Source organism: Mustelus asterias, chromosome 5, assembly GCF_964213995.1.
Source record: "Mustelus asterias chromosome 5, sMusAst1.hap1.1, whole genome shotgun sequence".
NCBI lineage: Eukaryota > Metazoa > Chordata > Chondrichthyes > Carcharhiniformes > Triakidae > Mustelus > Mustelus asterias.
The window spans coordinates 99,257,107-99,275,935 of record NC_135805.1 but is presented as its reverse complement, the minus strand read 5'-3'; the positions used below and the strand labels follow the sequence as shown (position 1 = coordinate 99,275,935).

Sequence of the window (18,829 nt, the reverse complement as noted above, 5' to 3'; positions counted from 1 at the left end):
TTATTGACTACAGCTCAGCCTTCAACACCATTATTCCTCCAAAACGCATCTCCAAACTCCGTGGCTTGGGCCTCGACACCTCCCTCTGCGACTGGATCCTGAACTTCCTAATCCACAGACCACAATCAGTAAGGATAGGCAACAACGCCTCCTCCATGATCATCCTCAACATCAGTGCCCCACAAGGCTGTGTTCTCAGCCCCTTGCTATACTCCTTTTACACCTATGACTGTGTGGCCAAATTCCCCTCCAATTCAATTTTCAAGTTTGCTGACAACACCACCGTAGTGGGTCGGATCTCAAACAATGACGAGACAGGGTACAGGAATGAGATAGAGAATCTGGTGAACTGGTGTGGCAACAATAATCTCTCCCTCAATGTTAACAAAATGAAGGAGATTGCCATCAACCCCAGGAAGCGTAGAGGAGAACATGCCCCTGTCTACATTAATGGGGACATAGTAGAAAGAGTTGGAAGCTTCAGGTTTTTAGGTGTCCAGATCACCAGCAACCTGTCCTGTTCCCCCCATGCCGACACTATAGTTAAGAAAGCCCACCAATGCCTCTACTTTCTCAGAAATTTGGTATGTCAGCTACGACTCTCACCAACTTTTACAGATAGAAAGCATTCTTTCTGATTGTATCACAGCTTGGTATGGCTTCTGCTCTGCCCAAGACCGCAAGGAAGTACTAAAGGTCGTGAATGTAGCTCAATCCATCACGCAAACCAGCCTCCCATCCATTGACTCAGTCTACACTTCCCGCTGCCTCGGCAAAGCAGCCAGCATCATTAAGGATCCCACGCACCCCGGACATTCTCTCTTCCACCTTCTTCCGTCGGGAAAAAGATACAAAAGTCTGAGGTCACGTACCAACCGACTCAAGAACAGCTTCTTCCCTGCTGCTGTCAGACTTTTGAATGGACTTGCCTTGCATTAAGTTGATCTTTCTCTACATCCTAGCTATGACTGTAACATTACATTCTGCACTCTCATTTCCTTCTCTATGAACGGTATGTTTTGCCTGCACGCAAGAAACAATACTTTTCACTGTATGTTAATACATGTGACAATAATAAATCAAATCAAATGAGAATATTTTGACAAAATGGACAGTTCCAAGGGAGCTGCGAGGTTACACTGCAGAAGAATTTAAGTCCGTCAATTGATCTGGTATATTGTGTTCAACATGAATGCCAGTAGCTGCAAGAAGAAGTGGCAAAAAATTCTTTATAGAAACTGTGGGAAACCATAATTGAAGGGTTGCCTGATATAATTCTTCTCTTCATTAATCTAGATCTAACAGCCTAGCTAAACGAATGATTTGCATGGTGAAATCTCTAATTCTTAAATATAGACAGACCAAGCAAGATACACAAATTACAATGCTACATCTGAGAGTGACACCTTTAAATGCAACTATTCCATCATCGGCAAAGCTCATGTTTGACAGGCTAGTGCGTACCGGTTTACCTATTCTTACACATTCTTCTCTCTCAGAAGCTAGAGGGCAACTTTTAAATCTGCAAAAGAGAATGACCAAAGTGCATGCTAAAAACGTAGGTATAGAATTGCCAAGCTTAGAGTTGGGATATGCATTCAAAATCCCATAGGAGATATGTGGCAACCAGCCGAGGTGACAGGAATGATCTTGGAACCAAGGTCCTGTGATGTCATTACACACAAACGCATGGTGGTGACGTGTAACCAGGAAACATCAAATCCATTCAAGCTTTGCAAATGCCATACAGTACTATAGCACCGAGGACTAGATCCAAACTGCAACCAAGAATAGCATCCAAGACTGGCAATCCCACAAACCGCTGTGAACTATTAAAGACACCTTCAGAAAAGGTTACCATTACAAGATCTGGGCAATCTGGACAGATTACCTTCGCACTTTAGAGACTCATAGATTCATCAGTGTTTTACGCTTATGTCAGCCCTGCTGCTGATGTCTTCAAGCTTTTAGCTTTCTATAAATGTTTCTATATGTTGATTCTAAATAAACAAACCCCTAACGTGTTTACACAATAGCATATGAGCGGTGCTTTTATATTGTTCTTAAAAAAAAACCGACACTGCCAATTAATTACCTTTAAAAGCTTACCAACTTCTTAATCTGCTGTATGATTTAGTAATAAAATGTAGATTAATAACTGAACACTTAATTAGTCTTTTAATTTACCTGGCATCTACTTCCTCTACTGCACCTTCTTCCCAGTATCACCCAATCCCTATTTTAGTACCAGTCACCCTATTCCCAGCTCTTTCCACTGTTCTCTTGGTGTAAAATCATTGTGCCATGTGTGGAAAATAAACATGAAGCCCTATTACATCCTATTTAGGAATATTACAGCTTTGCAAGATTTTTCTCTGGAATGTTAAATGATAGCGCATGAGTAGTATGCTCACTAATTAAATTGTGGTAGATGTAACAATGTAATTGTTTTATGTACTGGATTGGCCACCTCAGAAGTCCTCATTGTGGTAGAGCACAAAATTGAATTGAATAACTGGGAATGTGTGGTCTTGTATAAAAATGACGATTTCTGGATTGCCATACAGGCTGAACAGGTTCAGTTTTACCAGTTCACACAATAAGGTTGACTCTAAAAACAACATAGTAACTCAATTAAACAAAATCCACAACTCAATTCAAGGCAAGTTGAGGTGGGCAATAATTGCATTGCACAAATCCTGCAAAGTAATTTTTAAAACTAAGCAGTTAAACTTCATAAAATAAATCCAATGAAAGATGAAACTTTGGATTAATTCCTTAAGTCTGAAAATATAGTGCCTACCATTTTCGATGATAATACTTTCATTTGCTCCACACTCTTCAATTTGGAGGACATTCATTTTGAATAATTCTTTAAGAAATTCACTTTTATAGCCTGTCTTTGACAATGACATTCTTCAGAAGAACCTTGCACTTAATAATCTTCTATTTTAATGTAAAGTAATCATTGGGAAAATCATTAAACTGCTCACATTTTTGGACTGTTCACAGTTGATGTCTTTTAAAATATTCAGGCATTAATTTGTACAGTTTTGACTGCAAAAATGGTAATTGCATAAAACAAATGTTATAATGTTAAAATGTAAGGTGCTTAATGTATTTTATTGTATTTACTGTAATTCTGCACCCATTTGTCAGGCAGCAATGAATAATGGTAAGCAATATTAGTTTTTTAATGCGCTTATACTCTGTTTAGTGCCTAAACCACTCCACTTATGCATTAGTCATCATGAGTAATGTTCTGATCTTTCTATTAATTATTGTCATTAATAATGCCATGGATCATTCAATGTTAGTTAATAACATTTTCTGATAATATGTCATATATAATCATTAGTGCACAAACTGCCAGGTAATTACAGTGATAATGATCACTAAAAGTACCAAATAATTTGATTTGAAATAATTCTCCAACTTCCAAAGCTCCAGAAAGGGATGTCAGTGTGACTATATTTTAGCCTCTGGCCCTGTATGTATAGGCCTGTGTTGATTTATTGGATTTCCTATCCATTCAGTCATATTATCTTCACCCTCGCAAGCTGAACTCAAAAATTAGCATTGATGAATTGTACCAAGCTTAAAATCTTCAGTCCAAGAATCTTCTGTAACAGAATTATGCTGAACTATTTCTGCAGTTAGGCACAGTGGTTAGCACAGCTGCCTCACAGCGCCAGGGACCCAGGTTCGATTCCAGCCTCGAGTGATTGGCTGTGTGCAAGAACAAAGAACAAAGAACAAAGAACAATACAGCACAGGAACAGGCCCTTCGGCCCTCCAAGCCCGCGCCGCTCCCCGGTCCAGGATTGAATCCTGAATCCAGGATCCCCACCCAATTTTCCAGCCTATCTACATACCAATATCCTATCCACCGAGCTGTCCCTCACAGCTACGATGCTTTGTTCATTACAACCTATTAACTTACCCCCACCCCCCCATTCCAGACCATGTGATCTCCAGGGAGAGGCGAAAACCCAGAGTGAAAAACCCCAGGGCCAATATGGGGAAAAAAAAATCTGGGAAATTCCTCTCCGACCCCCTGAGGCGATCGAAACGAGTCCAGGAGATCACAATGGCCCCGATCGGAAAATGCTTCCCAACCCTAGTCATTTACACATTCTCCCCATGTCTGTGTGGGTTTCCTCCGGGTGCTCCGGTTTCCTTCCATAGTCCAAACATGTGCAGGTTAGGTTGATTGGCCATGATAAATTGCCCCGTAGTGTCAGGGGGACTCGGAGGGTAAATATGTGAGGTTATGGGGATAGGACCTGGGTGGGATTGTTGTTGGTGCAGGCTCGATGGGCCAAATGGCGTCCTTCTGCACTGTAGATCCTATGATTAGCTCTCAAGTTCCAGACTGGGGAAAGGACGCTGATAACTGCTGTTACTCACCTACATGAGATACGAAACTCTCAGTTAATTTTATCCATGGGGTTGCCAACTGTCTGAACATACTGATTGGCTGGCGCGCAAATAGCTCAAATACGATAGTACGGGTACGAGACCTGGTACATTTTGAACCTTATTAATGAGCTGTTGGTGCGGTGTGAGCACTAGGCTGCTGCTCACCATCTTTGAGCTGATATAATATTGTATGTTCCAAAGGTAGGTTCAGAAGGCAGTCCCATGAGTGGTGGCTCCAGGACCAAAGCTCTTCTGCATCAAGTGGGATCAGAATGTTAAAAAGGCCAAGTTAAGGGCACTTCATCAGAATGCGCAAAGCATTTTCAACAAGGTAGATGATTTGAAGGCACAATTAGGGCTATATGGGTATGATTTATTTCTGATGTGGCGATGCCGGCGTTGGACTGGGGTAAATACAGTAAGAAGTCTCACAACACCAGGGTTAAAGTCCAACAGGTTTATTTGGTAGCAAAGGCCACTAGCTTTCGGAGCGCTGCTCCTTCGTCAGGTGAGTGGGAGTTCTATTCACAAACAGGGCATATAAAGACACAAACTCAATTTACAGAACAATGATAATAATAGTAGCTCGGATCAGGGGAATTTTCAGATTCAATAGACGAATCTTGGTTTGAATAATCCTGTCACATCAATTCTCATCTGAGGAGATGGGTGTGGGATGGTGTTGGGCCTAAATGCAATTCTTGGGAGGCCGAAGGGGCTGGAGAGCTCAGAGGTAAGCAGGTTAGAAGGCAATGATTTGGTTCTATAATACAAGTAGTTAGGCCCTTTAGCCCTCAAATCTTCTCCACGCCCCCCCCCCCATGCCACCGATATGCCAATTCAGACCCAATGTATTGCCCCCAACCACCCTCATGTCCCTTCTCTCCCTCCATGCCAAATCAATGCCGACCCACCAAATGCTCCATGTCAACTCAATGCCAGCTCACCTCGTATCCACCAAGGCAGATCTCAGGAGCCATGTGGAGACTAAATAAAATAAACTTAAATCTAAAGAGAGCTCTCACTCTGCATACATGATGGTGAAAAAACTCTCTTGTGATTCTCAAGTGGTTAATCTCTTGTCGAAACAAACAAACTTCTATTCATGCCCCACATCAAAAACAGCTCATTATTTAATACTTTCTAAGCTGCCAATCAAACCATGAACTCAGAACTCCCTTAGAGATAATTATAGGTTTTGAAACTCAGCCAAGCTTGTTTAATGACATAATAATGAACGTTATGGAAATGTCACCAAATACTGCGGGAATAGATGTTACATCAGCTGGCCTGTCAATCAAAGTAGTCCAGCATAGGCTTCTTTTAAACATTCATTGGCAAGGTCAGCCAGGTTTTTTTTTCTAAAGATTAAATGGCAGTAGATTTAAAAAAGACTTGCAATCATGACAATTAAAAAATCTTATTCACCCTTCAAAAGCATTCAAAACAACTCCTTGACTTTGTGACTCCCACATTGTGGTTAATGTCCTTGCAACACCTAAAATGGAATCTGCTTGAACTCAGCACTGAGGATAAATGGCCATGCTGAGCACAGGTTTCCCTTCTGTGTGAACAATGCCCCATGCTTTTCCTACACTGGCAAAAGTGGGATCTGTCAGAAATGGGGTAGGACTTTCACATCTGAGTCCTGTCCAGCATTTTTCAAAGAAGATTTCATGAAAATAAAACCCTAACCTTCTCTTTGAGGAAAAAAGTCCCATTGTTCACTGGAACCAACTGTGGGACTTTGTGAAATAAATATTAAACCATCCAACCGTATTTTTAATTACGGTATTGATAAATACTTCTTGTGAAGACCTGATTATAAAGCATTACATAATAGCCTATTCCAAGCTCTTTTCAGTCCAAACTTATTGACAGAACCATAAAAAGAGCAATTTACTTAATGTAGCAAGCAGTTGAAATACTGACTTCAATCAATTGAGTAAAAGTGCAATTTAGTGGTAAACAGCAACTGAGTCGTCCTGGGTTTCCCTTCATTACAGAAGATTGCTGCTTCTGTGTGTGGAGTCACCAGTTGTGCATTCCAAATTGACTGTGGAGTTTGATTCCAGACGTGCATGGGTTTCCACAGCGCTGGCAAAGCTAAACTGTCTGATTTTTTTGTTGTGAACGCAGTCTTTCTAATGTAGTTACCTACATTCTGCACTGTTTGAAGCAACCAGCTCCACTACTTTGGTTTGCTCTGCAGGCATTTCTTGTGCATTTCTCTTCCAGTCTAGGGCGGACCACAGGTTCGGCTTCATGGGGACCTTGAACGTTAAGCTCAGCCTATCCCACTGGCGGTGTCCAAATTCAAGTTGTGAATACTTGACTGCTTCATGGACTTTATTGTCAGTCATACATACTATATTTATTCTTTTTTAAATTCATTTGTGAGACATGGGCATCGCTGGCTGGCCAGCATTTATTGCCCATCCGTCGTTGTCCTTGAGAAGGTGGTGGTGAGCTGCCTTCTTGAATCACTGCAGTCCATGTGCTGTGGGTTGACCCACAATGCCATTAGGGAGGGATTTCTAGGATTTTGACCCAGCCACTGTGAAGGGAACGGCGATATATTTCCAAGTCAGGGTGGTGAGTGGCTTGGAGGGGAATTTGCAGGTGGTGGTGTTCCCATGTATCTGCTGCCTTTGTCCTTCTAGATGGAAGTGGTTGTGGGTTTGGAAGGTGCTGTCTAAGGATCTTTGGTGAATTGCTGCAGTGTATCTTGTTGATAGTACACACTGCTGCTACTGAGCGTCGGTGGTGGAGGGAGTGGATGTTTGTAGATGTGGTGCCAATTAAGCGGGCTGCTTTGCCCTGGATGGTGTCAAGTTTTTGAGTTGGAGCTGCACCCATCCAGGCAAGTGGGGAATGTTCCATCACACTCTTGACTTGTGCCTTGTGGATAGGTTTTGGGGAGTCAGAAGGTGAGTTACTCGCTACAGTATTCCTAGTCTCTGACCTGCTCTTGTAGCCACTATGTTAATGCGGTGAGTCCAGTTGAGCTTCTGGCCAATGGTAACCCCAAGGATGTTGACAGTGTGGGATTCAGTGATGGTAACACTATTGAATGTCAAGGTGCGATGGTTAGAGTGTCTCTTATTGATGATGGTCATTGCCTGGCACTTGTGTGCTGCGAATGTTACTTGCCACTTGTCAGCCCAAGCCTGAATATTGTCCAGATCTTATTTTATTTGAACATAGCTGCTTCAGTATCTGAGGAGTCGCGAATGGTGCTGAATATTCCATTATATCTCAGTTCGACAGTTCTTCAATTTCAGTTCTTTGAAATACTTCAGAATTTGACACGTTATCCTCTCGTCTGATGTTCTGAATGTGTCCCATGTTAGAATCATAGAAACCCTACAGTGCAGAAAGAGGCCATTTGGCCCATCGAGTCTGCACCGACCACAATCCCACCCAGGCCCTACCCCCATATCCCTACATATTTACCCGCTAATCCCTCTAACCTACACATCTCAGGACACTAAGGGGCAATTTTAACATAACCAATCAACCTAACCCGCACATCTTTGGACTGTGGGAGGAAACCGGAGCACCCGGAGGAAACCCACGCAGACAAGAAGAGAATGTGCAAACTCTACACAGACAGTGACCCAAGCCGGGAATCGAACCCAGGTCCTTGGAGCTGTGAAGCAGCAGTGCTAACCACTGTGCTACCGTGCCGCCCAACTTGAACTTGTCCAACTGCTTCATATGTCTGGAGTAGGTAGACCATGTCTTACAGGCAGGTAGTAGGTTAGGTATTACCCAAGCTTAAAGGTTCTTCATTCTAATTATGTTTCATTTTTTAAAAAAGTTGAATTTTGAAAGCAAAAGAGCATCCTTGAGTGAAACGTAAAAAAGCCAAGTAGGGATGGAAACGTATTGTCGATGTGTGTGCCCCTGTCTTTTCACCATCTATTTTAGAGCATGTGGGAGTATATGAAGTGGATAGAGGACTAAGGACAAGGTGATAACAGCAGAACATGGGGGAAGGGAGAACGGAGGAGTATGTGGGTGGTTCAAAGGGGAATGAATGATGGGAGTATGAGTCTCATGGCAATCAGGAAGTCTAGTGGGAAGGTGGAAAGATATGCACACAACGGGAGAGAGATCATGAAGGAAGTACATTGTTTTTCTTCCCCACAATCACAATGAGAAAGAATTTTGCAAAAGATTTTGGGCTGAATGTTCATGTCAGAAGTGGGAATCGGGAGGCGGGGCTGATCCTGCTATCACAATCCTGTTTCCACCTTCAGAATCCTAGCAGGCAAGTGCTGAAAATCTCTGTCCTTGTTCGCGGCTGGTATTTTATGGTGCTGCTGAAAGTGAATGGAGTTTTGGCTGGAACGCCAAATTTTCCATCCTAACTTTCAGAGCGGTGGCCATGGCTGAGATCGGAGTATGCCGCCCAAGATATTCCAGGAGTGTAGGCCCTTAGCATTCTGAAGGTGGGCAGGTAAAAAGACTTACCTCCCTTCCTAAAACTCCCAGCTTGGTGCTTCTGAGGAAATAAGCAGCTCACCTATATAAAGTTCTGACCATTTTAAACCTACCACTCAACCTTCTCATCCTCTCACATGCCTCATCCTCACTCCCTAATCTTCACCCATTATCCACTTTATGAACAGAACTCATAAACTCTATTGTTGGAAGCCATTGACTAAAACTCTCTGAGTAAACAAGCAGAAATTTCAAAGCAGCTGTACAAGCAATGTGAAGCATTTGTAAAAGGATTAGGCAGTTGCTTGATGGCCAGGAGTCCATAAAACACTCTGAGTAAGCAAATAGACATCAGAACAAGCGCCACAACAGAGATCTAGACTGCATACATAAAATGAATGGGAAAAGATAAAACAATTACACCTGGTCATCATACTAGATACCCTTTCAATAGTGAGAGATGTACACCACCTTTTTATCCATTAAATGAACTTTTTCAACTTATCTTTTCTAAATTTACAAGGTTGATCTTCTAATTGGCAGCTTGCCAGTTGGCAGAAGTAACAATCTCGCCAACACATTGGACAATGTAACTACCCCTTAAATAATTAAAATGTTTTCATAACTCTTTTGTCTAACACAGATACAACTCATACTACAGCATTTAATGATGAGCTGTAAAGGAAACAAAACCGCTCCATTTATCTTTCAAACTCTTTCTCCCCTCCAATCGATGGTTCACATTTCTTTACAGCTCATGTAAAAACTGACAGCTGCCAAAGATCATTTGATGAAAATTTTAAAAACTATCTCCAGGCCTTTCGGCAACCCAGCAACACTGACAGCTTCATCCTTCATAGGTACAGGCAGGTTCTTGTGCCTGCTCTCAACTCCATCTTCATGAAAATAGCCAAGGGTAGAAAGAGAGGTGGGAATTCTGACCGTCTTGCTCGGCAGCCATTTTTTTCAGACCCACATCCATCTGGCGCTGGAGCCAAGACCATGAACATCCGTCTCATGTTTTCCAGTGGAGGCATTGCAGTGTCTCCACTGTCAGGAGTGTGTCATTACAGCATAACAGGTTTCCAGCATTTTCATTATACCTATAGACAAATGATGACGATCTATAAGGTCAAATTGTATGACTTCAAAATGGAGCCTCAGTTACATCTGGCAAGTACCACATCCAGTGCTTGACATATCCTCATTTGAAAGTTGAACAAATTTTTATGTTTTAAAACTGAACCCAAAAGGCTGCAAAAGTTGGCCACACAAGGGTCAGCTGTCTTGAAACCATTCCCTTATCTCAAGGGAACACTAGGAACATTGTAGACTGTTGTTGAATCAATGCCCTTTCTTGGAACTAATCCAAAAAAGTATTATCCAATCGAAAAGCTCTTTCAAACACAAAGTCACTGGCTGTCTCAAATTCTCAACGTATCAAACAACAATGCAGAATGATTGGAATCAATCACCTCCTTTTGTTTGTAGAAAGGACCTTGAACTTTTGGCTGTCACATGATGAGAGAACCATTTTTATCTGCTTTTACATCAGCTAGAAGCTGCTTGCAGACAAAGAGTTCACTAAACTACTTCAAGTCTTCCAAACAGTCAAGGTAAGAAACAGCAATACCTCAAAAGTGTAATATCATAATAGAGAGTATAACCCTCCCCGACCTGTTGCAACTTCGAGTTCACCTGAGAACCAACCTCCTGGAAATTTGACTCCAATAAACCTCTCAGCCTCCTGAATCCTTTGCTTTACCAGACTTTCATGTCAACTGTAACGCTTCACATTCATCTAAGAAAGTGCAGGCTTGCCGTGAAAGAGACTGAGATCGTTATTAGCTGTAACCGTATATTTTTTAACCTTCATCTGTATCTAGTCTTTGTGTGTGTAAGACGAGTGAGTGAGACGTCGGGCGCACCTTACTGGTTGTAAGCGAGGACGGAGAATTTGACACCCAGAGCCAAATCTCCGTTCACTGCAGTAGGACCAGAAAATCCCGTAAGATTTCACCCGTCACATTTTAAAATCCGGGCTATGTGGGAAAATAAATAACTGTCTTTATTTATAAACAGAAAAGTCTGCTATTGGAATTATTTAATTGGGGCACTCACCCTGAGGGTAAGAAAGCACACACATCTTACATACAAACTAATTACGAGCAGTAGATAGGAACACAAAAATTCTATCCGTGACACTAGTTATCTCTTGCTTCTATGCTCTCTACAACTGAAAACTGCAGTTGATTTCTGACTACCCATGAGAGATTGGGCAGTTTTACAGACAACTTAATGTTGAAATACCATGTGCAGAGTTAGCTTAAAATACCCTAGACATTCATAGTAACTGCAATATCATTTGTCAAGCAGCCCATTTATGCCACCTGAATTATTCGAATACCATTTCTTTGCATTTGTTTCCAAATTTTGGCAACCATTTTCCTTCAAATGTTTTTGTTGCACTGTGTGGAATCATGGAATCATTGCACTGAACATAATAAAGCTTCAAGATTTACATTTCTGAATGATCATTTTTAAATTCTTACTTTGTACGTGCCCGAATAGTTATTTTTAATATAATGACTGCCAAACAATGTTATAAATGGCTAGCTTATTTTCTGAGAAAGGGGAGCATTTCACCAACCTGTTTTGCAACATGCTGGTTGACAGTGCACTGCAATGAGTAAACTACAACTGACAACAATTCGATTTTGTTCCATTAAACTGGAGTTAAGATACTCTGCAGTGAATCTAAGGCTGCTTTCAGCCAGAGTCTGTGCAACAGTAATCGAGATCAATCACAGTTATGGACGTGCAGCAGAGCATGATGCAGTTTGTTTCGCTGCCCTCTGTAATTATTGAAAATAAACTCTTGTATGGCAGTGCGAATAAGGCTAGATTCACTCGAAATTTTCTGGGAATTAAGTTGGATCAGGCACATTGGTGAAATCTGGCTATGCATTTCCCAATCTACTTTGTTGGAAATCAAAGTAGATTAAGTTAATTTAGGATCTGTTGCTCCCAAGCTCAATGGTCTCCAATGAACAGTTACAAGATGCTTCTGATTTGTGGATCATTTATATTGGTAATGTGATATCGTGTGTTGCTTTCCACATTTGCTTGTTAATAACCAGCTATTCTCTCTTAATAACCAGCTATTCTCTCTTGTGCATGCAACCTTACGGGTCAACATGTTGGTAGGGACCCTTGAGCAGTCTCCCTCAGAGCACTGCTCTCTTCCCTCTTCAGTACAAGTGAAACACGACTTGCAAAGCAGAATGTATTATATTCCCATTCAACCTATGATCTGTTATTCAACCTTTTGATGTTTAGATTTATTAAAACCAATAAAAAATATTGTTTACATTGTGTAAGCAAATACATTTTCATCAGGCTAAGGTAAAAAAAAACCTTGCATCACATTCTTATCGCATATTTTAATTTAATTTTTTGGAATAAATAATTTAATTGTTGAAATATTGCATCTTAGACGTGAACATGTAAAATAAATCATTTCATGAAATTTTTACAATCCAAGTCAATTCTGAGATAAAATCGTATACAGTGTTCAGCATACTCAGCTTGGTTTAGATACGTGTAAAGTTCTATTTTCAGAAGCTTCCCCTGGAACCCTCACCTAACCAGTAACTATCAAGGTGACTATTTATTGTCAGACACGAAGCATTAGAAAGTCAAGCCATAAATTAAATGAGTGAAAATAGCTTTTATTCTTGGTGCGCTATCATTCCTTGTATCCTGAAGATGTCAGGTATTCAATATATTTGCACATCCTTTTGTCCCCCGGTCACTTCACTCGTTATCATTTACATCATGTTAATGAACAAAATGAATCATTCGCCATTGCAAAATTGAAACTGTAAAATTAAATTGCATCTGCTACTGTGTTTTCACACTTTGAATCCGGTTCTTGAAAATCATGAATTAGAATGATGATTAATGCTCTGCCATATCTTTTTAGGGACAATGGGGAAACAGAACAGCAAACTTGCCCCTGAGGTCATGGAAGATCTGGTGAAGAACACAGAATTTAATGAACACGAACTCAAACAGTGGTACAAAGGATTTCTTAAAGACTGTCCTAGTGGCAGACTGAACCTGGATGAATTCCAGCAGCTCTATGTAAAGGTAGACGTATTTTTCACTATAAATTAATTTTGCTCAGTGACATTATTCTGAGGATTAAAACAAAGTAGCTGATTATGCATAAAATTCCAGTCAGTAGAACATGTCAGGGGAAGATTCAATATATTTGCCACTTGATAATGATTCATTAGACAGTTCTTTATTGGTTTGACACCAACAATTTTGCTACGCATTGCAAACTGTCAATCTGACCCAGGGTTGTTGTTTAAATTCATTTTTAAAATTAAGACTCGTACAAGTCAGTTTATTGGGAGGTATGAAAAGACAGGTGCGTAAACAAACATTTTGAACGACTGGGCTAAAAATTATTCTGGGATTCCAGTAATTTTTTGCTGTAATTCCACCAGTCTCCCAGTGAAGTTGGGGACTGATGGAATATCAATGCTATTAAATATTCAGTGCTTTTTTAAATCAGATATGCTATTTTTGATGGCTGCTGAATGGAGTTGTTGTGCATCATAGTTGTTGATTGAAAATTGTTATGTGTGCAACCTCTTTTCAAAGGAATATGCAAATATATTGCACTCCTGGAGCTCACGCTGAGGCTGCCCGGTTGATTTTTGTGCATAAGCATTATCCTGCTATTTCCCCAAGAAATTTGCGAAAATGCTGTGTTTCAGGGAGAATTCTCCTTTCGACGTAAGCTGCGTGCCTCAAGGTGTTACTGAATTCTACCGTAATGAACTGAATTTTGGAACAAAAATGTTTAGTCATACTTTATGTTGTAAGGCATAGAATAAAAACATAAAGAGGCACTGTTGAACATGGGCATGATCTGAGGCTGCAGTTGGAATATTGTCTGCTGGTTTGGGAATCCCATTCCAGGAAGTACTTAAAAGCAATGCAAATGTACAATGCACATTCAACATTATCTTCCCATGGATTAGGATTCAAACAGTTATGAAGAAAAGGTTTTAGCATTTTGGCTTCTCTTACTCAGGATGATAGGTTTAGAGGGTAGTTTGATAGAAACTTTGAACATTTATAGGGGGCTGTGATGTGGGATAAACCTATGGTTGGTGTGACAGTAACAAGAACCCAAATATTTAAGGCAGCCACATAAATAATAAAGGGGAATGTTAAAAATATATATCATGTACAAAGAGTGTTTCAGAATCTGGAATTTTCTGCCACAAACCGTTGTTGAAGCAGAGTTTAAAAAGCGGAATATTGACAGTATATGGGAACTAAATAGGCTTTGATTTGGTGACAAATGTAGAGAAATACACAGACACAGTCTTGATCAGGACAGTGGCCTGTTTCTATGCTGTGACGTTCTGTGATTCTATAGGGTGGGATTTCATGAGTATTTGTGCAATTAGCAACGTAAACAAATCCTCAATGTAAAACATTTTGGAAACTTGGGTGTAGGTGCGTTATGCACATACTTTTGTTATGCCCAAGTTTCATTGCTCTTTTTACTGATCTGTTAATCCCTATGCCATGGTGCATCTCAGCTCATTGTTATGGCTCCACCCCCAGGCTAAGATGCCACACAAATGAAGATCTTGCAATGATGCTGGTTCATAATGGGTGGAAATGGAGGCCAGAACTCAGGGTGCAGCAGATGTTTTATTTCTTGGTGTAGTTATATCGTGATTTGCTTGCATTTTTGAAAATATCTATGGTGCCTGAGATGTTTCTGTGCTGTATATCTCTATCTGTGCTGTGTTTTTTAAAATATATATCTGCATTTTTATGGAATTTGTTTTAATTGCTTGAAAAAATAGAAAGGTTTCATGATTGCACATTCCAAAAACTGCTAGGGTAGATCTTGACTTTGTTTCATGGTATAAAATATTTTGCATCTCTTTGAAATGTTATTTCTACTGAAGTCACTGTGAGCAGTACAATCACTGTTTGATCAGGAAGCCTGGATGGCCGTTCTGCTGCTAACTCCTCTATTTTATTACCTGTGTGTGTGTTTGGGCTTTGAAATGAAAAGGTTCAACATATCCAATCTGGCTGCAGTAGCCAAGTAAATCGGTCACGAGGGAAGCACTGAAGGCTGCAATTTCTGATCGGTTCAGTAAAGCCTCTCACTGAGACAGATATTGAAGAAGACTATTGTCCTTGCGTATGAAACAAGGAGCGGGATTTTACAGCCTCGCTCGAGCAAGACCAGAAATTCCTGCCCGACGTCAGCGGATGTTTCTGCTGTCCGCCCCTTGCTTGCTCCGATTCTGTAGTGGGCGGGGCGCCAGAATTCCAGCGATGGTGTCAGGAGTCGGGATAAAACAGACTTTTGAATCCTGAAAATGCAGCAGAGAAGACACTAAGAACCCAGGCACACAAAGGTTTGAATCTGCAAAATAGCTGCTGAAATGAAGACAAAGGAAGAGTACACAATGGCTGCAAATAAACCACCAGCTACAGAGAACTCACAGCTAAGAAACACAGAAAAGTTCAAATCTGCAGAAAGCTACAAAAAATGGACAAAGGAAAGTAAACACATCCTGAATCTGCAATACTGAGTGAGTAAAATGGCTGCAGTAAATTTTCCAATTCCAGCTCTGGTAAACATGAATGTGGAACTTGGCAAAATTGGCAGTTTTTTCACTTACAGTGGCAAAACTATGAGATTGTAACAGACTTACATTAACAAGTTTGAACCAACAAGAATAGCCACGTTTCTAACACTGCTGGGAGAGAATGCTACAAAATGAATAGCACCCTGTGCTGATGACCAAAGCACCCTAACTGATGACCAAAGAGAAATGATGACATACATTTTGAAATCCTTGAACAAATGTTTTGAACCCTGAGTGAATGTTATGTATGAACGCTATTTCTTCAACGTTAAAGCACAAAGTGCACAAGTAACCATTGAACAGTGTATGATGGCAGTAATGCAGCTTGCAGAATCATATGAATTTCTACAGCTAAAAAATGATTTGAATAAAGATAGATTAATGTCAGGTGCCCAGGAACCCTTGCTGAACGCAAGGCTACTGAACGATGAGAAACTAATGCTGAAAAAAAACAATAGATGTGTTAAAATGCGAAGGTTGTGAAATGTCAGCTCGGGCACACACATGGCAGAGCAGACCAGGAGATACATTATGCGGAGTCATCTAAGGGTGAAAGAGCAAAGCAATTGCAGCCAAAGGGCAATGCTCAAATACTGTGGAGGACAGCATACAAAGCAAATTCATTGCCTGTAATGAGGAAAGCAATGTTTTAATTGCAAAATCCTAATCGTTTGCATGTAAGTCTTTGGTAAGAGAAAAACAACATAGGCCTACACAGCTGGAGAGATTTCAGCAGCAGAGTCCAACGAAATCCTCGAAAGTGAAGTGGAGGCGACATGATGGCGCATTACTCATAACGAAGGGAAAAATATGCCTGAGAGAGCCCAATGTAAAGGCAAGAAGGACAATCTAGAGATCCAGATCGTGGATGGGACACCATGACCACTCACTAAAATCAAACAGCTAGTGACGACACTGCCAGTGTTGTGATGTCAATGATGAAATCACTTTGCACTGTGACGCCAGTGAGACTGGTCTGGGAGCAACTCTGATGCAGCAAAGCAACCATTTACATTTGCAACCAGGGCAGTAATGCAAGCAGAGCAAAGTAGGGGGCAATTCTCCCAGCCTGCTGTGCTGCTTTTGCAGCGCAACAAGCCTGGAGACTCAAGCGGAAGCCATTTTGCACGGCCTCCTCGAGTCTCCGGCTGGTTGATGTCTGGCGCCATAAATTATTTAAATCGCAATTTCAATATAATTAGTGGGGCCGGGACTGAAGTCTCTGGCACGCTAGAGCCTTCCCCCCCCCCACCCCCCCCACCCCCACCAGGAGTGTTGCACTCCAGAGGGGTTTACAATAGCTCCCCACCTGCGGGGAGCTGGAGGCTCAATCCCGCTGGAGTGAAGGGGGGCCATGGAGGCCTCCCAGGAGATCAGGGTAAGTGGGGAGGTGCTACCTGGGTATTCCCAGCTTGGCAGTGCCAGCCTGGCCCACGGCACTTCCCAAGGGGCAAATTGGCAATGCCCAAGGGAACACCTTGGCAATGCCCATGGGGCATTGGGCTGTGTTAAGGGGGTGGGGTCTGAAGGAGGCAGGACCTCTGGGGGAGATCGGTAGGGGGTCCCATTGCCACTCTGGACTCGGTAGTGACAGGGGGAGGGAGACCAGAGATCAGGGTGGGGAGGGTGGCGGCCTGCGATAGGAGGGGTTGGGACTGCGCGCAGGCTGGGGGGTCAGGAGCTTGGGGCTGTGGGGAGGGGTTGGGGGTCGAAGCTGGCCCGGACATGTCCAGAGTGTCACTCTGCACTCGGTGACAGGGAGGGAGGCTAGCATTCGGGGGGAGGGGTCCATTTTCATCAGGACCTGTTTGGGAGTGACAAAGTCACATTTTGTTTTTAGAAACTGTTGCTATCTGCTTCAAAGCATCTGCAAAGAATGTTGCTTTGTTTACAAGGATATCATCTGGACATGACCTACAAGCAAGGAAAACGTGTACAATGCAGTCATGTTGTTGAGAGCAGCACTACCCATGAGGAAAGCTGATTATGCTACAAAATGTGAAATCTTCCAAATAAATGTGACGCAGCAGTTCGACATGATCTGGACATCATCAACCTAGCAGAAATATTGAATCTGACAGACAAGCACCTTGCTCAAATTAAGCAAACTATCCAACACGATGCAACTTTACAAGTGCTGCAGAAAGCAGTGATGAAAGGATGGTCTGAGAGCATTAAGGACACATCTGTGATCACAAGAGGCTACTGAGATGAATCTTCAGCCTAAGATGGACCTTGTACAAGGGAAATAGAGTCATCATCCTGACGGAGATGAGAAGAGAGATGCTGATACTATTTGGGATTTAAATGACCAGAGCATGCGGACTAGCCAAAGACGATCTTCAAAAGCAAGTATTTATTTACTTCCCTGGGGCCGAGGAGAAGCAGGAATACTCCTTCAGGATTCACAAAAATAACTTGGGTCACTGCTGTGCTGGGTTAGTTTCAGACTGGCTGGATTTGTAATAATGGGGCAGCCAAAAGGCATTCATTGTCTGCAGCCCACCAGCCCTACTTTGATGAGGCCTAACCTCAAATGGACCAACTGCATTACCAGTTGGCCAACTACGCACTGAATTGGCCAACCGCTCAGAGGTTGTTCAAACTGTTCTGTGAGTTGGTTGATTTTAGACAGGGAAGGCAATCGGTCACTGCAATTAAAATCGGTGGCCTTGGGCTGATTGCTATCCAATGACACATGCCATATGGGGAATTGGAAACTGCCGGTGCAAATAAAACTTCCGATGCGCATTTAACAAAAAGCTATCAAGGTATATTTTAACTTGCGGTCAGTCACCCATCCACTATTTTGAACATTTCATCCACACCTGCTTAGTTGGAGAGGCTGTCTTCTTTGTCCTGTCCATAGGAGAGCTCACTCCACTGTAGCTCCTCAGATTCCACAGCAGGACCTCAAGGGAAGAGCGAGAGACCCGGGGAGCAGCAGGGGCGGCACGGTGGCTCAACGATTAGCACTGCTGCCTCAACGATCAGCACTGCTGCCTCACAATGCTAGGGACCTGGGTTCAATTCCAGCCTTGGGTGAATGTGTGGAGTTTTCATGGTCTCCCCGTGTCTGCGTGGGTTTCCTCCGGGTGCTCCGGTTTCCTCCCACAGCAGGTTCGGTGGATCGGCCATGATAAATTGCCCCTTATGTCACAACACGTGTAGGTTAGGGGGATTAGCGGGGTAAGTATGTGGGGTTATGGCAACAGGGCCTGGGTGGGATGCTCTGCCACCGAGTCAGTGCAGAATTG

General features: G+C 42.1%; 1 protein-coding gene across 1 annotated transcript in view; it reads left to right on the top strand.

The window, feature by feature from the left end:
• Positions 1–18,829, top strand: part of LOC144494148 (visinin-like protein 1) — a 121,063-nt gene that overhangs the window by 27,008 nt on the left and 75,226 nt on the right. The window contains exon 2 of the mRNA XM_078213747.1: positions 12,857–13,023. Within this exon, the coding sequence (XP_078069873.1) occupies positions 12,862–13,023 (162 nt within the window). The 5' untranslated portion in view covers positions 12,857–12,861. The remainder of the gene's footprint in view (positions 1–12,856; positions 13,024–18,829) is intronic.